A 17,461-nucleotide genomic window follows, 5' to 3' on the forward strand; every position below is an offset into this window, starting at 1 on the left:
CCATTCAAAGGCACTTACATTTTCTGTCTTGTCCATTCACTCTGAATGGCACAGATACACAATCCATGTCTCAGTTGTCTCAATGCTAAAAAAATCATTCTTTAACCTGTCTCCTCCCCTTCATCTACAATGATTGAGGTGGATTTAAACAAGTGACATCAGGTTTCAACTGGATTCACCTGGTCAGTCCATGTCTTGGAAAGAGCAGTTGTTAATGTTTAGTGCACTTAGTGTATATCAAGATGCAGCATATCCATACCAAGATAAAAGCATTGAATTACTTTGGTGCTGGATTGGTCGGTTTCAGTTTTGTGCTATAAGAGGTAATGCCTTTGAAACACAAATCAAAAAACCGATACACTTTTGATACAGTATTTTATAACAAAAAAAATATTAACTTAGCTTTCGCATAGAGACATACAATTGTTACCACAATGTTTTCCATAATAAGACTGTCCATTTCCCTTTGTAAAATGGCAGCAAATACTCTGGAGAGGACCTTAAACCAGGTTTAAATACTTTAAATAGACGTCACTACAAACACTGTGAGAACTGAAGGACATCTAGTACAGAAACATAGCAAATACACTGTATCATCGTAAATTACAGCAGACAAAATGTCAGACATTCATGCACACCTGTGGATCATAGAGAACCTAAAGACAGCAGTAAATAAGGCCAAACAGTAAAGTCCTATTTTCAGCAGCGATGGAAAAAGAAAAAAAGAAGAAGAAAGGATAAATAGAATCTATGACATTCTGTCCATGTTCAAGTCACCTCAAGTGTTCTGGCCCAGAAAATATAAAAAAGGCAATTTCTTCAAGTAATGGCAATGTAATGACAGAGGAGTTCACTTTAGGGAGGAGGTGAGGAAAAACATGAACATGGTTGTAAGCAACAAGGTCCCTGTTTATATCACAAATGATGGCGCTTTGCCTTGGAAAGTTGCTGTTGTCATTTCTACGGTGTCCATATGAGGACTTGTGACATTTCATCTCCCGTGTCCTCTAGGAGTCGTCTTGGGTTTTGATGACGTGGAACAGAGTGACATTGAACAGCACCTGGTGTCCATTGTTCCAGCCATAGAGGGCCCTCTCTCTGGCGTTATAGGCCAGCATGGAGATGTGAAAGTACTGGTTGTGGAACGGGATGTCTGTGTACTCATAGCTGGAGGTCTTGGTGGAGTATGAGTAGTAAACCTTAGCACCCGTCAGGTGAGAGTTGGTGATGTAGAGTGTTCCGCAGATCATAAAGGATTCCCCCGCGTTCCGTCTGGAATATTCTGTGTTCCAAGTCTTCTGGAGTTCCAGGGTGTCCGGGTCCATCTGGGCGATGACGATATTTCCCGCGTTCTGATTGGTTGCGTACACTACCCACATGCCCAGTTCGTCGGCCATGACATCGATGTCAGAGTATCCGCCCCAGGAGTAGGGGTAGGTATTGTGGAAGCCGGCGTACTCCAGAGCCCGCTGAGCCAACACCCGACCCGTCTCAAAACTGTACTTGACGATGATGTTGCTCTGGTACTTGTTGTAATACAGGGATCCATTGTACGCCACGTGACCGGTTCCCTCCCATTTAAACGGGAGGTTGTAGGTTCGAGACACCACATTAGCTACAAAGTCGTCCATGGTCTTGTACTCACGTACAATCTTACTGTTGGTGTAGCTGTCCATGTACCAGACCTATGTCAAAGAAAGATGAATAGCAGGAATTAGTGGAAATCACAAGCTGATATGTATTAGACTGAACACTGACTGAGTTAACATGCAACATACACTTAAATATCTTTACGGAAAGGTGACTTCTTTCTCCATCTCCCTTATGAATATACAGTGGCTTGCGAAAGTATTCACCCTCCTTGGCATTTTTCCTATTTTGTTGCCTTACAACCTGGAATTAAAATAGATTTTCTTTGGGGGGAGTTTGTATCATTTGATTAACAAAACATGCCTACCACTTTGAAGATGCAAAATATTTTTATTGTGAAACAAACATTGAGCGTGCATAACTATTCACCCCCCCAAAGTCAATATATTTGTAGAGCCAACTTTTGCAGCAATTACAGCTGCAAGTCTCTTGGGGTATGTCTCTATAAGCTTGGCACATCTAGCCACTGGGATTTTTGTCCATCTTTCAAGGCAAAACTGCTCCAGCTCCTTCAAGTTGGATGGGTTCCGCTGATGTACAGCAATCTTTAAGTCATACCACAGATTCTCAATTGGATTGAGGTCTGTGCTACGACTAGGCCATTCCAAGACATTTAAATGTTTCCCCTTAATCCACTCGAGTGTTGCTTTAGCAGTATGCTTAGGGTCATTGTCCTGCTGGAAGGTGAACCTCCGTCCCAGTCTCAAATCTCTGGAAGACTGCCACCACCATGCTTCACTGTGGGGATGGTGTTTTCGCGGTGATGAGAGGTGTTGGGTTTGCGCCAGACATAGTGTTTTCCTTGATGGCCAAAAAGCTCAATTTTAGCCTCATCTGACCAGAGTACCTTCTTCCGTATATTTGGGGAGACTCCCACATGTCTTTTGGCAAACACCAAACATGTTCGCTTATTTTTTTCTTTAAGCAATGGCTTTTTTTCTGGCCACTCTTCCGTAAAGCCCAGCTCTGTGGAATGAACGGCTTAAAGTGGTCCTATGGACAAATAATTTGCAGCTCCTTCAGGGTTATCTTTTGTCTCTTTGTTGCCTCTCTGATTAATGCCCTCCTTGACTGGTCCGTGAGTTTTGGTGGGCTGCCCTCTCTTGGCAGGTTTGTTGTGGTGCCATATTCTTTACATTTTTTAATAATGGATTAAATGGTGCTCTATGGGCTGTTCAAAGTTTTGAATATTTTTTTAGAACCCAACCCTGATCTTTACTTCTCCACAACCTGTTTGGAGAGCGCCTTGGTCTTCATGGTGCCACTTGCTTGGTGCTGCCCCTTGCTTATTGGTGATGCAGACTCTGGGGGCCTTTCAGAATAGGTGTATATATACTGAGATCATGTGACAGATCATGTGACACTTACATTGCACACAGGTGGGCTTTAGTTAACTAATTATGTGAATTCTGAAGGTAATTGGTTGCACCAGATCTTATTTAGGGGCTTCATAGCAAAGGGGGTGAATATTCATGCACGCACAACTTTTAATTTAAAAACTTTTTTTTTACCATGTTCTTTTTTTCATTTCACTTCACCAATTTGGACTGTTTTGTGTATGTCCATTACATGAAATTCAAATAAAAATCAATTTAAATTACAGGTTGAAATGCAACAAAATAGAAGAAAATGGCAAGGGGGATGAATACTTTTGCAAGGCAATGTACCTGAACCACTTCACAAGGCCTTATGAACCTAATCCTGAACCACTTCACAAGGCCTTATGAACCTAATACCTGAACCACTTCACAAGGCATTATGAACCTAATACCTGAACCACTTCACAAGGCATTATGAACCTAATACCTGAACCACTTCACAAGGCCTTATGAACCTAATACCTGAACCACTTCACAAGGCATTATGAACCTAATACCTGAACCACTTCACAAGGCCTTATGAACCTAATACCTGAACCACTTCAAAAGGCCTTATGAACCTAATACCTGAACCACTTCACAAGGCCTATGAACCTAATACCTGAACCACTTCACAAGGCCTTATGAACCTAATACCTGAACCACTTCACAAGGCCTTATGAACCTAATACCTGAACCACTTCAAAAGGCCTTATGAACCTAATACCTGAACCACTTCAAAAGGCCTTATGAACCTAATACCTGAACCACTTCACAAGGCCTATGAACCTAATACCTGAACCACTTCACAAGGCCTTATGAACCTAATACCTGAACCACTTCACAAGGCCTTATGAACCTAATACCTGAACCACTTCACAAGGCCTTATGAACCTAATACCTGAACCACTTCACAAGGCCTTATGAACCTAATACCTGAACCACTTCACAAGGCCTTATGAACCTAATACCTGAACCACTTCACAAGGCCTTATGAACCTAATACCTGAACCACTTCACAAGGCATTATGAACCTAATACCTGAACCACTTCACAAGGCCTTATGAACCTAATACCTGAACCACTTCACAAGGCATTATGAACCTAATACCTGAACCACTTCACAAGGCCTTATGAACCTAATACCTGAACCACTTCACAAGGCCTTATGAACCTAATACCTGAACCACTTCACAAGGCCTTATGGACCTAATACCTGAACCACTTCACAAGGCCTTATGAACCTAATACCTGAACCACTTCACAAGGCCTTATGAACCTAATACCTGAACCACTTCACAAGGCATTATGAACCTAATACCTGAACCACTTCACAAGGCCTTATGAACCTAATACCTGAACCACTTCACAAGGCCTTATGAATCTAATACCTGAACTACTTCACAAGGCATTGTAAATATAATACCTGGACCACTTCACAAGGCCTTATGAATCAAAATAAACGATCCTCTGCATCAGAAAAGCTATTGAATATCCCCCATCTCAGAAACCCCTAGAAGAAAACCAACCCCATGATATTAGGTCATGACAGTCTTTGATTATTGTTATAAATCCTTCCTTATTAGTCCAGGAAACAAAACAGAGATGTTGATTTAACACCCAGAGACACACCCGCAGACAGAGCTATCACCTCCCACCTCATCCACTCCCATCCCATAACTCACCCTGTTGTTTCTCCGAGAGGCCTGTGGGTCAGTCAACCATGCTCCGAACCGGGTGCCAGATGTCTTTATTGTTACAGGTCCAGTGAGTTTCATTAATTTCCCACATGCTGTTAATAAAGAAATACAGTGGTAAGACGTACTGTTTTTCTTTCTCCTCTTCTTACTAGATTCTCACAAGTCAATTTCATGCCTGCGACACTGTGAAAATATACTGAACAACGCTGTACATATTAAAACCAGGCTGTTGGAGACAAGCACACTCTAAGCTCTAGGCCTCAAGCAGTCATATCGGAATAAATCAATTGGCCTGTAGGTATTGACTGCATGTGAAAGCTGTTTGCTAAAACTGCATGTGGTATTCCACATGGTGTTGCAGAGTTATATATGAGCACAAGCATTTACAACTGACCGCTCACTTTGTTTGCCCACGAAGTCGATACTGATCTGGTTCTACTCACTGGATTTTCCCACGCAGTCGATGTTGATCTGGTTCTACTCACTGAGTTTGCCCACGCAGTCGATATTGATCTGGTTCTACTCACTGAGTTTGCCCATGCAGTTGTGCAGCCTGCTGTCCAGTCTAAGGACCCTCTGGTAGAGCTCATCATAGTCGTATGCCCCCATCTCTTCCTGAATGGCTGTGAGCACCATGGACAGGTTCCTGATCTCCTCTTTAAACGAGGAGATGAGCTGGGCATCTGTCTTGTACTGCTCCAACACAGGGATCAGAGGCTGCAGCTCATCCATCTTGTTCTTCAGCTCCTGCAGCAGACACATAGACAGAGATGGACACAGAGACATAGACAAACACAAAAACAGAGACAGGCACAGAGACGGACACAGAGACAGGCACAGAGACAGGTACAGAGACAGACACAGAGGCAGGCACAGAGACAGAGACAGACACAGAAACAGAGAGTGGCATAGACATAGGCACAGACACAGACACAGGCACAGAGACAGGCCCACAGACAGACATAGGCATGAGACAGAGACACGCACAGAGACAGGCACAGAGACAGGCCCACAGACAGACATAGGCATGAGACAGAGACACGCACAGAGACAGAGACAGGCAACGTGACAGAGACAGAGAGAGGCATAAAGACAGAGACAGAGACAGGCACAGAGACAGGTACAGAGACAGACACAGACACAGACACAGAGACAGGCCCACAGACAGACATAGGCATGAGACAGAGACACGCACAGAGACAGGCACAGAGACAGGCCCACAGACAGACATAGGCATGAGACAGAGACACGCACAGAGACAGAGACAGGCAACGTGACAGAGACAGAGAGAGGCATAAAGACAGAGACAGAGACAGGCACAGAGACAGACACAGAGGCAGGCAGAGAGACAGAGACAGACACAGAAACAGAGAGAGGCACAGGCACAGACACAGAGACAGGCAACGTGACAGAGACAGAGAGAGACAGTGACCGTGACAGAGACAGGCACAGTGACAGTGATAGTGACAGAGGCAGGCATAAAGACAGAGATAGGCCATAATGGTAGAATCAAAAGAGAAGAGAAGAGGCCATGATGGTAGAACAGAAGAGAAGAGAAGCAGCCTTCGTGGCAGAAGAGAAGAGAGAAGAGAATATAAGAGAAAAGGCCATAATGGTGGAAGAGAGAAGAAAAGAGAAGAGGCCATAACGGAAGAAGAGAAGAGAGAAGATGCCATAATGGTAGAAGAGAGGCCATAATGGTAGAAGAGAAGAGAGAAGAGGCCATAATGGTAGAAGAGAAGAGAAGTCCATAATGGTAGAAGAGAAGAGGCCATAATGGCAGAAGAAAAGAGGCCATAATGACAGAAGAGAGAAGAGAAGTCCATAATGGTAGAAGAGAAGAGGCCACAATGGCAGAAAAGAAGAGAAAAGAGACTAGGCCATAATGGTAGAAGAGAAGAAGCAATAATGGTAGAAGGAGAAGAGTGAAAATAATATGCTATAATGGTAGAAGGAGAAGAGTGAAGAGAAGTGGCCTTAATGGTAGAAGGAGAAGAAAATATGCCATAATGGTAGGAGGAGAAGAGAAGAGGCCATAACAGTAGAAGAGAAGAGGCCATAATGGTAGAAGGAGAAGAGCGAAGAGAATAGGCCATAATGGTAAAAGATGCCATAATGGTAGAAGAGAAGAGAAAAGAGAATATGCCATAATGGTAAAAGGAAAAGAGTGAAGAGAAGCAGCCAAAATGTCAGAAGTGAAGAGAAAAAAGACTAGCAATAATGGTAGAAGAAGAAGAAAAGAGGCCATAATGGTAGAAGTGAAGAGGCCATCATGGTAGAAGGGAAGAGAGAAGAGACTATGCCATAATGGTAGAAGAGAAGAGACCATAATCGTAGAAGGAGAAGATTGAAGAGAAGAGTCCATCATGGTAGAAGGAGAGGAGAGAAGAGACTAGGCCATAATGGTAGAAGAGAAGAGTCCATCATGGTAGAAGGAGAAGAGAGAAGAGGCCATAATGGTAGAAGGAGAAGAGAGAAGAAGCCATAATGGTTGAAGAGAAGAGAGAAGAGAAGAGGCCATAATGGTAGAAGAGAAGAGGCCATAATGGTAGAAGGAGAAGAGTGAAGAGAAGAGGCCATAATGGTAGAAGGGGAAGAGTGAAGAGAAGAGGCCATAATGGTAGAAGGAGAAGAAAGAGGCCATAATGGTAGAAGAGTGAAGAGAAGAGGCCATAATGGTTGAAGGAGAAGAGTGAAGAGAAGAGGCCATAATGGCAGAAGGAGAAGAGTGAAGAGAAGAGGCCATAATGGTAGAAGAGGCCATAATGGTAGAAGAGAAGAGAGAAGAGAAGCAGCCATAATGACAGAAGAGAAGAGAAAAGAGACTAGGCCATAATGGTAGAAGTGAAGAGGCCATAATGGTAGAAGGAGAAGCGAGAAGAGGCCATAATGATAGAAGGAGAAGAGAAAAGAGGACAAAATGGTGGAAGATAAGGGAGAAGAGGCCATAATGGCAGAAGGAGAAGAGTGAACAGAAGAGGCCATAATGGTAGAAGAGAAGAGCGAAGAGGCCATAATGGTAGAAGGAGAAGATAGAAGAGAAGAGACCATAATGGTAGAAGGAGAAGAGTGAAGAGAAGCGGCCTTAATGACAGAAGAGAAGAGAAAAGAGACTAGGCCATAATGGTAGAAGTGAAGAGGCCATAATGGTAGAAGGAGAAGCGAGAAGAGGCCAAAATGATAGAAGAGAAGAGGCCATAATGGTAGAAGGAAAAGAGTGAAGAGAAGAGGCCATTATAGTAGAAGAGAAGAGAGAAGAGGCCATCATGGTAGAAGAGAAGAGAGAAGAGGCCATCATGGTAGAAGAGAAGAGAGAAGAGGCCATAATGGTAGAAGGAGAAGAGAAAATAGAATAGGCCATAATGGTAGAAGTGAAGAGGCCATAATGGTAGAAGGAGAAGATTGAAGAGAGAAGAGAAGAGGCCATTACGGTAGAAGGGAAGAGAGAAGAGTAGAGGCCATAATGGTAGAAGAGAAGAGAGAAGAGGCCATAATGGTAGAAGAGGCCATAATGGTAGAAGAGAAGAGAGAAGAGGCCATAATGGTAGAAGAGAAGAGGACATAATGGTAGAAGGAGAAGGAGAAGAGAGAAGAGAAGAAGCCATTACGGTAGAAGGGAAGAAGAGAAGAGGCCATAATGGTAGAAGAGAAGAGAGAAGAGGCCATAATGGTAGAAGAGAAGAGGACATAATGGTAGAAGGAGAAGGAGAAGAGAGAAGAGAAGAAGCCATTACGGTAGAAGGGAAGAAGAGAAGAGGCCATAATGGTAGAAGAGAAGAGAGAAGAGGCCATAGTGGTAGAAGAGGCCATAATGGTAGAAGAGAAGAGAGAAGAGGCCATAATGGTAGAAGAGAAGAGGACATAATGGTAGAAGGAGAAGGAGAAGAGAGAAGAGAAGAAGCCATTACGGTAGAAGGGAAGAAGAGAAGAGGCCATAATGGTAGAAGAGAAGAGAGAAGAGGCCATAGTGGTAGAAGAGGCCATAATGGCAGAAGGGAAGAGAGACTAGGCCTTAATGGTAGAAGAGAAGAGGCCGTAATGGTAGAAGGAGAAGAGTGAAGAGAAGAGGCCATAATAGTAGAAGAGAAGAGAGAAGAGAAGAGGCCATAATGGTAGAATAGAAGATGCCATAATGGTAGAAGAGAAGAGTGAAGAGAATAGGCCATAATGGTAGAAGGTGAATAGTGAAGAGAATAGGCCATAATGGTAGAATAGAAGAGAGAAGAGAACATAATGGTAGAAGAGAAGAGGCCATAATGCTAGAAGAGATGAGGCCATAATGCTAGAAGGAGAAGAGTGAAGAGAGAAGATTCCATAATGGTAGAAGGAGCAGAGTGAAGAGAATGGCCATAATAGAAGAAGAGGAGGCCTCTCTGCTCAGGTGATGTGGTCAGGAAAATCACCTGGGCCTATTTATAAACAATGTTCTGTATTTTAGTGCTGGAATGTTCTGTACTTTAATGTATTCTAGTGCTGTAATGTTCTGTACTTTAATGCATCCTATTGCTGTACTGTTCTGTACTTGAATGTATTCTAGTGCTGTACTGTTCTGTACTTTAATGTATTCTAGTGCTGTAATGTTCTCTACTTTATTGTATTCTAGTGCTGTAATGTTCTGTACTTTAATGTATTCTAGTGCTGGAATGTTCTGTACTTTAATGTATTCTAGTGCTGGAATGTTCTGTACTTTATTGTATTCTAGTGCTGTAATGTTCTGTACCTGGAAGTTCCTGGTTATAATGGTCTTCCTGTCATCTTCTATCTGTCTGAGCGTGGTCTGGAGCCCTTTCATCTGATTCTCCATCTTCATGACGTACTGGAAGTCCCTCTGGGTCCGCAGGTTCAACACCTCAATGGACTGGGACATGTTCTGCACCTGGATCAGAGAATACAACTACCTCCAATATGTTCTGGACTACAACAAACAGAAGCACATTCAATCTAGCCTAGTTGACCCAGATCTGTTTGTGTTTGGCATGATGGCCATGACCATAGGAGTTGTCAAGACAGCACAGACCAATCTGGAACCAAGCAAAATTAAATCTACACAACCTTCTCAAACAAGAACTGAGCTTACAGTAACCGAAAGGATGCTAGATCAAATCCCCGAGCTGACAAGGTAAAAATCTGTCGTTCTGCCCCTGAACAAGGCAGTTAGCCCACTGTTCCTAGGCTGTCATTGAAAATAAGAATTTGTTCTTAACTGACTTGCCTAGTTAAATAAAGGTAAAATAAAATAAATATGTAGGTGAAAGACTGAATTACATACACACACACCAAGGCAAGTTGGAATTCAGCCCTGTTTAAATACTGTATTTGAGCATACGGCCATCACAAGTGAACAACAAAATGCTCCTTAACAGACGATATGAGCTTCCCCTCCCATATGACTAACAACTTGGCTGTCCGTTTTGTCACCAAAGCCCCATATACTACCCACCACTGAGACCTGTATGCCCTCGTTGGCTGGCCCTCGCTTCATACTCGTCGCCAAACCCACTGGCTCCAGGTCATCTACTAGTCTCTGCTAGGTAAAGCCCCGTCTTATCTCAGCTCACTGGTCACCATAGCAGCACCCACCCGTAGCATGCGCTCCAGCATGTATATCTCACTGGTCACCCCCAAAGCCAATTATTCCTTTGGCCGCTTCTCCTTCCAGTTCTCTGCTGCCAATGACTGGAACAAACTGCAAAAATCTCTAAAGCCGGAAACTCTTACATCCCTCACTAGCTTTAAGCACCAGCTGTCAGAGCAGCTCACAGATCACTGCACCTGTACATAGCTCATCTGTAAATAGCCCATCCAATCTACCTCATCCCCATACTGTATATATTTATTTATCTTGCTCCTTTGCACCCCAGTATCTCTACTTGCACATTCATCTTCTGCACATCCTACCATTCCAGTGTTTAATTGCTGTATTGTAATTACTTCGCCACCATGGCCTATTTATTGCCTTACCTCTCTTATCCTACCTCATTTGCACACACTGTATATACATTTTTCTACTGTATTATTGATTGTATGTTTGTTTATTCCATGTGTAACTCTGTGTTGTTGTATGTGTCGAACTGTTTGCTTTATCTTGGCCAGGTCGCAGTTGCAAATGAGAACTTGTTCTCAACTAGTTTACCTGGTTAAATAAAGGTGAAATAAAATAAAAAATCTAATGAATCACTCCACTTATGCTCTGACCTCGCAGAGGTACAATAATGTGTATGATAGATCACCTCAGAATGGATAAAATAATTGTGTTAAGTATACTGAGTTTCAGAACTTAAAAAAGACACAGCATCTTATATAAGGGATCTTTCACTTTGAATAGACAAGACTCCCTTTGTAATGTAGTGTGACTTTTAACCCTTTCACAACAGGTGTTGCTAAGATGTGGCCGAGTGCTGTTACATTACTTCTAGGTGATTCTATGGTAGGTGTTGTGTTGATTATATGGTAGGTGTTGTCTTGATTCTATGGTAGGTGTTGTCTTGATTCTATGGTAGGTATTGTCTTGATTCTATGGTAGGTATTGTCTTGATTCCGTGGTAGGTGTTGAGTTGATTACACAGGGAAACTCAGCCGTGAGCTGCCCAGAGCCTACCAGATGAGCTAAATACCTTCTTTGCTTTCTTCAAGGCAAGCAACACTGAACCATGCATGAGAGCACCAGCTATTCTGGATGACTGTGTGATCACGCTTGTCATAGCCAATGTAAGTAAAACCTTTAAACAGGTCAACATTCACAAGGCCGCAGGGCCAGACGAATTACCAGGACACGTACTCAGAGCATGCGCTGACCAATTGGCAAGTGTCTTCACTGACATTGTCAACCTCTCCCTGACCGACTCTGTAATATCTACATGTTTCAAGCAACCAACCACAGTCCCTTTGTGCCAAGAAAACCTGCCTAAATGACTAACGTCCCATAGCACTCACATCTAGAGCCATGAAGTGCTTTGAAAGTCTGGTCATGGCTCACATCAACACCATCATCCCAGAAACCCTAGACTCACTACAATGTGCATACTGCACCATCTCGATTGCACTCCACACTGCCCTTTCCCACCTGGACAAAAGGAACACCTACATAAGAATGCTGGTCTTTGACTACTACAGCTCATCACAAAGCTAAGGACCCTGGGACTAAACACCTCCCTTTGCAACTGGATCGTGGACTTCCTGATGGGCCACCCGCAGGTGGTAAGGGTAGGCAACAACACATCTGTCAAGTTGATCCTCAACACAGGGGCACCTCAGGGGTGTGTGCTTAGTCCCCTCCAGTACTCCCTGTTCACCCACAACTGCGTGGCCACACATGACTTCAACACCATCATTAAGTTTTGCCAATGACACAACGGTGGTAGGCCTGATCACCGACAATGATGAGACAGCCTACAGGGAGGAGGTCAGAGACCTGTCAATGTGGAGCCAGGTCAACAACCTCTCCCTCAATGTGATCAAGACAAAAGAGCTCATCGGGGACTACAGGTGCACGCCCCAATTAACATCGAGTGGGCTGTAGTGTAGTGGGTCGAGAGCTTCAAGTTCCTTGGCGTCCACATCACTACCAAACCATCATGGTCCAAACACACCAACACAGTCGTGAAGAGGGCATGTCAATGCCTATTCCCCCTCAGGAGACTGAAAAGATTTGGCATGGTTCCTCAGATACTCAAAAAGTTCTACAGCTGCACCATCGAGAGCATCTTGGTTACATCACCACTTGGTATGGGAACTGCTTGGCATCCGAGGGTAGTACGTATGGCCCAGTACATCACTGGGCACAAGCTTCCTGCCATCCAGGAACTCTCTATACCAGGCGGTACCGCACGGCAAGTAGTACCGGAGCGCAAATTCTAGGTCCAAAACGCTTCTTAACAGCTTCTACCCCAAAGCCATTAAACTGCTAAAAAGTTAATCAAATGGCTACCCGGACAATTTTCATTGACCCCCTTTTTTGCATTGCTGCTACTCGCTGTTTATTATCTATGCACATTGACTCGGTACCTGAACCCCCTGTACATGTATATAGCCTCATTATTGTTAATTGATTGTGTAACTTTTTTTTCTTGCTTTAGTTAATTTTTTATTTGAAAAAAAAAATGTTTACCAAATATTTTCTTACTTAAAATTGTTTTTCTGAATTGTTGGTTAAGGGCTTGTAAGTAATGATTTCACGGTAAGATGTTGTATTTGGCGCAATTGACAAATCAAATGTTATTCTATTTGAGTCATGGGATTACCTTTGGATCTGGAGTCATGGGATTACCTTTGGATCTGGAGTCATGGGATTACCTTTGGATCTGGAGTCATGGGATTACCTTTGGATCTGGAGTCATGGGATTACCTTCGAATCCGGAGTTATGGAATTATGCCCATTTTTCACCCCAGTCTACAAGACGCAAAACCCAAGCCTACTGTACTTGATGGTAAGAGCACTCACTGTTGCCACTAGTGGCTGGACAGATGTCCAATTACGAAGTCAATCTCGAGTGATCTGCCTGAGCTGACATGGGGGCTAATTGAGTGACTGTCAGGGAAAAACTGCTGATGCACACCAACATTTTGAAATTGCACCTCTAACGCTCAACAGAAAATTGAGACCCTGACTTAGTTACAAAAATAAATATACAGTATATATTTATTTCATTTGGGGGGTTGGGGGCCCCCTAGCAGACACAGGGCCCTAAACTGTTGCTTATGCCTGGAACCGGCCCTGATAGAGAGAGTATGTACTGTATGTGTCTGTATTGCTTTGTGTGTGACCTTCTCCAGTAGCTGGCGGAGCTGTCTTCCCTTGGCGTCTCTGGAGCAGAGGTTCTGTTCAGGTGCCACCACCGTGCAGATACACCGCCCGTCAGTATCCTGGGCTGAGCTGTACACCTGCCAACCCTCCTTAGGCCCGATGGTCTACACATACAAACAAACAAACAAACACACAAATAAGAAAATATCAGTGAAGGGAATCAGTAACCTGGATAAATGACGTTGGACGAAAGAAAACATTTTTCAATGTGAGCTGGTAGCTAGATAATCATATAGCTAGTGATGGAAAGTGATAGATATGTCAAATGTTATAGTATACCGTGCCTTGCAAAAGTATTCATCCCCCTTGGCGTTTTTCCTATTTTGTTGCATTACAACCTGTAACTTAAATTGATTTTTATTTGGAATTTATGTAATGGACATACACAAAATAGTCTAAACTGGTAAAGTGAAATTTAAAAAATGACTTGTTCCAAAAAATTAATAATAAAAAAACAAAAAAGTGAAAAGTGGTGATTGCATATGTATTCACCCCCTTTACTATGAAGCCCCTAAGTAAGATCTGGTGCAATCAATTACCTTCAGAAGTTACAAAATGTGTTAGATTGCACACAGGTGGACTTTATTTAAGTGTCACATGATCTGTCACATGATTTCAGTATATATACACCAGTTCTGAAAGACCCCAGAGTCTGCAACACCCCTAAGCAAGGGGCACCACCAAGCAAGTGGCACCATAAAGACCAAGGAGCTCTCCAAACAGGTCAGGGACAAAGTTGTGGAGAAGTAAAGATCAGGGTTGGGTTATAAAACAATATCTGAAACATTGAACATCCCACAGAGCACCATTAAATCCATAAATAAAAATGTAAAGTATATGGCACCATAACAAACCTGCCAAGTGTGGACCACCCACCTAAACTCAACGAACAGGCAAGGAGGGCATTAATCAGAGAGGCAACACAGAAACCAAAGATAACCCTGAAGGAGCTGCAAAGCTCCACAGCGGAGATTGGAGAATCTGTCCATAGGACCACTTTAAGCCGTACACTCCACAGAGCTGGGCTTTACGGAAGAGTGGCCATAAAAAAGCCATTGCTCAAAGAAAAAAATAAGCAAATACATTAACATTTACATTTACGTCATTTAGCAGACGCTCTTATCCAGAGCGACTTACAAATACGCTTGGTGTTCGCCAAAAGCCATGTGGGAGACTCCCCAAACATATTGAAGAAGGTACTCTGGTCAGATGAGACTAAAACTGAGCTTTTTGGCCATCAAGGAAAACGCTATGTCTGGCGCAAACCCAACACCTCTCGTCACCACGAGAACACCATCCCCAAAGTTAAGCATGGTGGTGGCAGCATCATGCTGTGGGGATGTTTTTCATCGGCAGAGACTGGGAAACTGGTCAGTATTGAAAGAATGATATATGGCGCTAAATACAGGAAAATTATTGAGGGAAACCTGTTTGAGTCTTCCAGAGATTTGAGACTGAGACGAAGGTTCACCTTCCAGCAGAACAATGACCCTAAGCATACGGCTAAAGCAACACTCGAGTGGTTTAAGGGGAAACATTTAAATGTCTTGGAATGGCCTGGTCAAAGCCCAGACCTCAATCCAATTGAGAATCTGTGGTATGACTTAAATATTGCTTTCCACCAGCGGAACCCATCCAACTTGAAGGAACTGGAGCAGTTTTGCCTTGAAGAATGGGAAAAAATCCCAGTGGCTAGATGTGCCAAGCTTATAGAGACATACCCCAAGAGACTTGCAGCTGTAATTGCTGCAAAAGGTGGCTCTACAAAGTATTGACTTTGGGGGGGGGGGGGGGGATAGTTATGCACGCTCAAGTTTACTGTTTTTTGGGGTCTGAGGCTGTTTTTCATAGTTCGAGCTAGGCCCCTTCGTTCCAGTGAAGGGAAATCATAACGCTACAGCATACAATGACATTCTAGACAATGCCCACATGCACAAAGTGAGGTCCATACAGACATGGTTTGTGTGGAAGAACTTGACTGGCCTGCACAGAGCTCTGTCCTCAAAACCATCAAAAACCTTTGTGAATTGGAACGGTAACTGTGAGCCAGTCACCCAACATCAGTGCCCGACCTCACTAATGCTCTTGTGGCTGAATGGAAGCAAGTCCATCTAGTGGAAAGCCTTCCCAGAAAAGTGGAGGCTGTTATAGCAGCAAAGGGGGGGGGACCAACTCCATATTAATGCCCATGATTTTGGAATGAGATGTTCGACAAGCAGGTGTCCACATAGCTTCCTTATCCAAAAGTAAGGAAATGTTTTACTTTTTTCTAGACATATTTAACCCTTTATTTTTGCTGCCACAAAACTACAGTGCATTCGGGAAAGTATTCAGACCCCTTGACTTTTTCCACATTTTGTTACGTTACAGCCTTATTCAAAAATGTATTAAATCAATGTTTTTCCTCATTTATCTACACACAATATCCCATAATGACAAAGCAAAAACTGCTTTTTAGAAATGTTTGCAAATGTATTACAAAGAATAAACAAAAATACCTTATTTACATAAGTATTTAGACCCTTTGCTATGAGACTCGACACTGAGCTCATGTGCATCCTGTCCATTTATTAATTTATCATCCTTGAGATGTTTCTACAACTTGATTGGAGTCCACCTGTGGTGAATTCAATTGATTGGACATGATTTGGAAAGGCACACACCTGTCTATACAAGGTCCCACCGTTCACAGTGTATGAGCAAAAACCAAGCCATGAGGTCAGAGGAATTGTCAGTAGAGCTCCGAGACAGGATTTTGTCGAGGCCCAGATCATGGGGATTTTTTTTTATTGCTGCATTGAAGGTCCGCAAGAACACAGTGGCCTCCTTCATTCTTAAATGGAATAAGTTTGGAACCACCAAGACTCATCTTAGAGCTGGCTTCCTAGCCAAACTGAGCAATCGGGGGAGACCAAAAACCCCATGGTCACTCTAACAAAGCTCCAGAGTTCATCTGTGGAGATGGGAGAACCTTCCAGAAGGACAACCATCTCTGCAACACTCCACCAATCAGACACTTACGGTAGAGTGGCCAGACGGAAGCCACTCCTCACTAAAGGCCACATGACAGCCCACTTGGAGTTTGCCAAAAAGCACCTAAAGGACTCTCAGATCATGAGAAAAAGATTCTCTGGTCTGATGAAACCAAGATTTTACATTTTGGCCTGAATGCCAAGCGTCACATCTTAAGGAAACCTGGCACCATCCCTATGGTGAAGTATGGTGGTTGCAACATCATGCTGTGGGGATGTTTTTCAGCGGCAGGGACTGGGAGACTAGTCAGGTTTGAGGGAAAGATGAACGGAGCAAAGTACAGAGAGATCCTTGATGAAAACCTGCTCCAGAGCGCTCAGGACCTCAGACTGGGGTGAAGGTTCACCTTCCAACAGGACAATGACCCTAAGCACACAGCCAAGACAACGTAGGAGTGGCTTCGGGACAAGTCTCAGAATATCCTTGAGTTGCTCAGCCAGATCCCGGACTTGAACCCGATCAAACATCTCTGGAGAGAACCGAAAATAGCTGTGCAGCAACGCTCCCCTATCCAACTTCACAGAGCTTGAGAGGATCTGCAGGAAAAAATGGGATAAACTCCCCAAATACTGGTGTGCCAAGCTTGTAGAGTCATACCCAAGAAGACTTGAGGCTGTAATTGCTGCCTAAGGATCTGGTGCATCAATAGACACATATTTTTTTAAGGAATACAGGCAAACACATTGACATGTGTCTTATTTTTTCTCCATTCCTTTAAACATGCAGCTCTCAGAAAACCATCCCATTAAAACATTAATCATCTGTCTGTCACTTCAGAGAGAGAGAGATAGAAAGAGAGAGATAGAGAAATAGACATAAAGAGAGAGAGGAGAGAAGAGAGGAGAGAGGGGGAGAGAGAGAGAGAGAGAGGAGAGAGATGAGAGAGGGGAGAGAGAGACAGAGAGGAAGAGAGGAGA

At 43.4% G+C, this 17,461-nt stretch overlaps 1 protein-coding gene across 1 annotated transcript in view; it reads right to left on the reverse strand.

Annotated features, from left to right (window-relative positions):
- Positions 1-408: 408 nt before the first annotated feature.
- LOC115195353 (noelin-3-like) overlaps positions 409-17,461 on the reverse strand; it is a 47,403-nt gene continuing 30,350 nt past the window's right edge. Inside the window, exons 2-6 of the mRNA XM_029755134.1 lie at positions 13,472-13,615; positions 9,429-9,584; positions 5,236-5,455; positions 4,694-4,800; positions 409-1,685 (exon numbers count right to left, since the gene is read on the reverse strand). Of these exons, the coding sequence (XP_029610994.1) occupies positions 1,008-1,685; positions 4,694-4,800; positions 5,236-5,455; positions 9,429-9,584; positions 13,472-13,615 (1,305 nt within the window). The 3' untranslated portion in view covers positions 409-1,007. The remainder of the gene's footprint in view (positions 1,686-4,693; positions 4,801-5,235; positions 5,456-9,428; positions 9,585-13,471; positions 13,616-17,461) is intronic.

The sequence above is a fragment of the Salmo trutta genome, chromosome 6 (assembly GCF_901001165.1).
Source record: "Salmo trutta chromosome 6, fSalTru1.1, whole genome shotgun sequence".
Taxonomy (NCBI): Eukaryota; Metazoa; Chordata; class Actinopteri; order Salmoniformes; family Salmonidae; genus Salmo; species Salmo trutta.